General features: G+C 33.6%; 1 protein-coding gene across 1 annotated transcript; it reads left to right on the top strand.

Annotated features, from left to right (window-relative positions):
* Positions 1–1219: 1219 nt before the first annotated feature.
* LOC133784569 (uncharacterized) lies at positions 1220–2113 on the top strand. Its single transcript, XM_062223864.1, has one exon. The coding sequence runs from the start codon at positions 1220–1222 to the stop codon at positions 2111–2113; it is 894 nt and encodes a 297-aa protein (XP_062079848.1).
* The last annotated feature ends 3082 nt before the right edge of the window (positions 2114–5195 follow it).

Genomic DNA, 5195 nt, shown 5'->3' with positions numbered 1-5195 from the left:
GGAAACCTTATAATTGAGTCATCCTATTATACAAATATATATAGTGTTTGAAGCAACATATTGTGTTGCCGGTGCCATGGAAAATATACAACCTTCCACTTCTTACCCCAAGTGTGAGATCGACCAAATACATACCAATGGGGAGGTAAAGTTCAATTTAATTAATGGTTTTATATTTACGTGGAAATTAGACGTGGTATCTATTTTAAATGATCTATTTTAATTTTTACCAATTATTTTAAACTTTTATTTTAGTATTCAAATTTTCAATTAATGTACCCATTATACATTTTCAATTACATGCTTTTTTTTTCTTCTTAAGCACATTACAATTAGAATGTATTTTCAATTTAACTATAATATAACACATATAATATATATTACAATAACACTTAGAACCATATGGTCAAATAAGGGTAATTTGGGAAGTCTCATGATACTAATAGGTAAAGTTCAATTACATATATTTAGTGTCTAATTTTAGTTAACTACTCCTAAAAGTGGATAGTTCTCAACTTTAATATTACAAACTTATATAGATATATATTTATATCAAAAATTAATTCAAGAGAGACTATTGTAATCATTTAGCTTGCACACTAGGTAAAGTCAATTTTTTAAAACCAGCTTTAGAAAAGCTTAAATATGTTTTCTTTTTTGAAAAAAAAAGTTGTGCAATTAGGTTGTTTAGTAAATAGATAGAAAACAATTAATTTAATTATTAAAGAATTTAGCTTATAGAAATACTAAATGTTTCTTTATGAATAATAAAAATATATATTTATTTATTTGTGAAATTAATTTGACAGCAGACGGTTATCGAGATTTTAGATCAGGAGTATCCTATGTTCTTTAGAGTTCCAAATGGGGTCCGTGATTTAAATGCAAATGCTTACACTCCTCAGCTAGTGTCCATTGGCCCTTATCACCATGGTCGTCAAAATTTGCAGGAAATGCAATCCCAGAAGGAAAGTTATTATTTCAAACTGTTTCTTCAACAAACTAAGAAGACCAAAGCGGAACTCTTAGACTTCTATAATTATAATTTGGAGATACGATACAGTCAAAATATGCTCGTCCCATATCGCTTTGTGACGACAAATTTAAAAATGTTATTCTTATAGATGCTTGCTTCATTATTGAGATCTTCTTTCTGAAATTAAAAAAAAAACTACAAGATTACATTTTCAAAAATTCATTCCTTCTTAGTACAATAAGGATGGACTTGATAATGTTTGAAAATCAGATTCCATTCTCTGTTCTTACCAAGCTTTATTATGAGTTTTTCACAGTACATGTTGACCTAAGTAATTATGAACAAAAGGTCCTACTGCCGTTTCTGGATCTTTCCAAGAATTTCTTAGATATCAATATGCTTTCATCACCCGACTTCAATGAAAATGATATACAAAACTTCACGGACTTGCAAGCAAGATCATGGCGAAATATCCCAAATAATGAGGATAGTCAAGGTACTCAAAATACCATACATCTCTACACTGCAACTAAGCTAGACAAAGCTGGAGTTGATTTTATTCTACAATCGAATGAAGACTCGAGATCGAAGACAGATGAAGAATGTCTGAACACGAAGATTGAGGTTTCGCATCTGTCATGCTGGCGTAAGTTCATACCTTGGCTTAGTACTCTCAAGCTTGAACTTGGGTTGTTCGCTATAGATTACAATACAGAATGCCTCATGCGGAATGTAATGGCAATGGAGCAATGCCAAGAGGATACGAGTGTCCCGACTCCCATCTGCGACTACATGTATCTGATGGATCAACTCATAGACACCGAACAGGATGTTGACATTTTGGTGGAGAAGAAAGTCATTAAAAACTACCTTGGTTGTAGTAAGGAAGTGATGGAAATGATCAACAACCTTAGCAAGAATATCTCTAGAAGTCAAAATTTCGTCTACCATAAGCAATGCAATGAAGTTATCAAATTCTATGAGAATTGGTACAACCATGCTAAGGCAACTCTCATAAGGGTTTACTTTAAGGATATTGGGACGGGAAGTTCCACTGCTGTTGGATTTCTTATCGTCATTTTTACAGTAATTTCAACCATTGAGGCGATATGGTCGATAAAAGAAAAGAATTCTTAGTTTGGCCAGATAAAACATCCAATCTTCTTATTATTGATTAGTTACTACTAAAAATTAGCTACTTTGGCTTTGTTGCAATCGGACTATGGCTTTTGTATTAATCGTATAAATTATCTATAGTTCCTTATTGTCTAAATTAGTGTAATGTGTGCTATTATCAATTCATTTTATTATTGCTTTTTTTTTTTTCATTTTTGCCAATAAGTGTAATAGTATTTTTAAAACACTTCTGTTTATATCAATAAATAAATAAATGGTATTATTGTCTCGAAGTAAACAAATGAGTTTTGCAGGGATGAGGGATGACATTCCTACTAATTAAAAAGTAGAAATTAGTTACGTATAAGTAGTATGTGATAGAAAAATGAAAGACTTTTTCAGAACATAAACGCATGGGCCTCGATCATGAATTTTAATCACAACAAAAGAAGTAATCACTTAGGGCTTGTTTGGTAAAATTTTTGTTTTTGAATTTTTTAAACACAAAAATGGAAATGTTATTTTATTTTTATTTCTTTATTTTTAAAAAATAAAAATATGTTTGGTAACTATTTTTGTTTTTTGTTTTAAAAAAAAAAAAATAATAAACGTGTTTGATAACTTTTATTTTTATTTTTTGTTTAACAATATGAGGTGTTGTTTTGAAGAATAGAAGAAAAAAAGAAAGGAAAAATTGAAAACTGTTTAAAAAAAAATTTGAAAGTGAAAAAATTCTATTTTCAAAATTTAATAAATTTTAATTAAAATTTTAAAAAATAATAAATAAAAATAAAGTTACCAAACACATTTTTTGTTTAATTGTCAAATTTTTAATTAATTAAATAAAAATTTATTTTTTTAAGTGTTACCAAACAACACCTTAGTGACGACCCTTTAGTGACTAAAAGTTTCTTTTTGTCACAACGGAAAATTGCTTGCGACTAAATTATAACACTATCCAATCACATTGACACACCTCAGTTCTCATGCTAGCTTCACATGGTCGAATGCGTCGAAAGAACCATTAAATCCAAATGAGAAATCTGCAAGTATGGACTACGTACATTAATTACAGTTTGAAAATGCAGATTAACATATGGGGCTAGTATTGGCTAGCTAGTTGACTAAATAATTAGTATTAGTAGCTAGTATCCACTCTTTGGAAGATGATGTTTCCCAACCCGTTGCCATAGCTCTGCATGAGTATATCGAAGTGTTACCCCACCCACGTAACATATTTTTCATGCATATCCATATACACACATTTCCAATTAGTATTGTTAGAATGTGGAGTAACCCATACTCTTATAAATTGTTGAATATACTCACACCCTTTCCATGTGGGATATTATCTTGGACGGCTCGATCGCAAATGACTCATTGGCTCACTATCCCCAAATCACAAAGGGCTCTTTTGGCTCTCTTTTTGAACCGGTTTTGGACTTGGATACCATGATAAGAAGCATGAGGTTACATCTCAAAACTAATTGGTGATGAGTGTTTCCAAATTCCTTATTGAAGACCTTGTCTCAGTCATAAATTGGTTTAGTTGGTCAGGTGGTCCTATTGGTGGATTCACTTGAGGGTGTGGTGGTTGTTGGGATGGGCGAGGATCATAGTAGGGTCTAGGGTTGAGCCCATATGTTGGTTGGTGAGGTGGGTACTAGGGTGGATTATGAGGATATGGGGGGTTCTGCTCCTGTGTTTTTTTCCAAGACATGTTAGGGTGATTTCTCCACGCTGTTGTATATGACGTGGAGTATGGATTATTGGATGGTCTTGGAAAATTACCAATAGCATGAGCCTACTCTAAAGGCATGTTATTTTCATCAAATGAGCAATTGGCAGTAGTTGGACATTGCTCATAAGGATGACGACCCCCACAAATATCACAACTATAAGTGTTCTGTACATGCATCGCCTGAGCAGAGATGTTGTTCTGCTGTAGTTGCTTGGTTAAAGATGCAACTTGCGCGGTAAGCAGAGAAATGGGATCAACTTCTAAAATTCATGCCACTTTCTTGTTTTCACGCTCTGTAGGTCAATTATAATTATTCATGGCCATTTCCTCTAACAAGTCATATGCCTCTTTAGCATTTTTGTTCATAAATGCTCCACTCGCTGCTCAATCAATTATGGTCCTTGTGTTTCCCTCCAAACCATTGTAAAAAGTTTGCACTAGCATCCATTTCTCTATACCATGATGCAGGCATTTCAGAAGCAACTCCTTAAACCTTTCCCAAGCATCGTAAAGAGACTCCCCCTCCAATTGATGGAACTTATTAATCTCTCCTCTAATCCGAGCCGATTTAGCAGGAGGAAAAGACTTAGCAAGAAACTTTTGGGCAAGATCCTCCCATGAGACAATAGAGTTGGCTTGCAACGAGATCAACCAACTTTTAGCTCTATCCCTTAAAGAGAATGAGAATAGTCCTAATCGAAATGCATCATTACTTACCCCACTCATCTTGAATATAGCACATAGCTCTATGTTGACGCCGTTTTTCGTCAAACAGTGAAAGAAGAGCACATAAACAATAATCGATAATGGCCAAATACAATAAAACAAATCAAACACACGATTTTTACGTGGTTCAGCAGTTAAATCTGCCTAGTCCACGAGTCTTTGTTATTAAACTCAAGATTATCTCTAGAAATTCTTCAAGAATGAATTCCCCAGAGTTTTCTCTCAAGGATCAGAATTTCGGTCCTTTACAATGGTGCATGGCCTCTCTATTTATAGAGAAGGATGCAGAATACTATCCCACATATTTTGGGTAGTTACTCTTTTTGTGTAAATAAAATAAATGGCTTTAAATGTCTATAATCAGATATAAAAGGAAACGTTCCTGAAGACTAGGAAACACATAACTGACCAAATAATATCCCACGATTCTAGGAGATTTACATTAATAAATGAGGATTACATCTCATATTTATAATACTTGTAGATATTCAAGGTGGTTATCGCGTATCTCTAAGGCTTTAGCTCCCCAGGTTTCCCGTCGTCGTCCGAGCTAATGACATCTCCCGAGTTCACGTGGCTTTCGAGATCGTACGTACATCGAGCTCGAGACCCCTGATCCGAAGTCGTCCCTGAAGA

The sequence above is a fragment of the Humulus lupulus genome, chromosome 6 (assembly GCF_963169125.1).
Source record: "Humulus lupulus chromosome 6, drHumLupu1.1, whole genome shotgun sequence".
NCBI lineage: Eukaryota > Viridiplantae > Streptophyta > Magnoliopsida > Rosales > Cannabaceae > Humulus > Humulus lupulus.
Note: the sequence above shows the minus strand (reverse complement) of the source record. Positions and strands in the feature narration are given on the sequence as shown.

What these genes read in the sequence shown, in the direction of transcription:
- LOC133784569 (XM_062223864.1), top strand. Translation starts at nt 1,220, where the DNA reads ATGGACTTGATAATGTTTGAAAATCAGATTCCATTCTCTGTTCTTACC.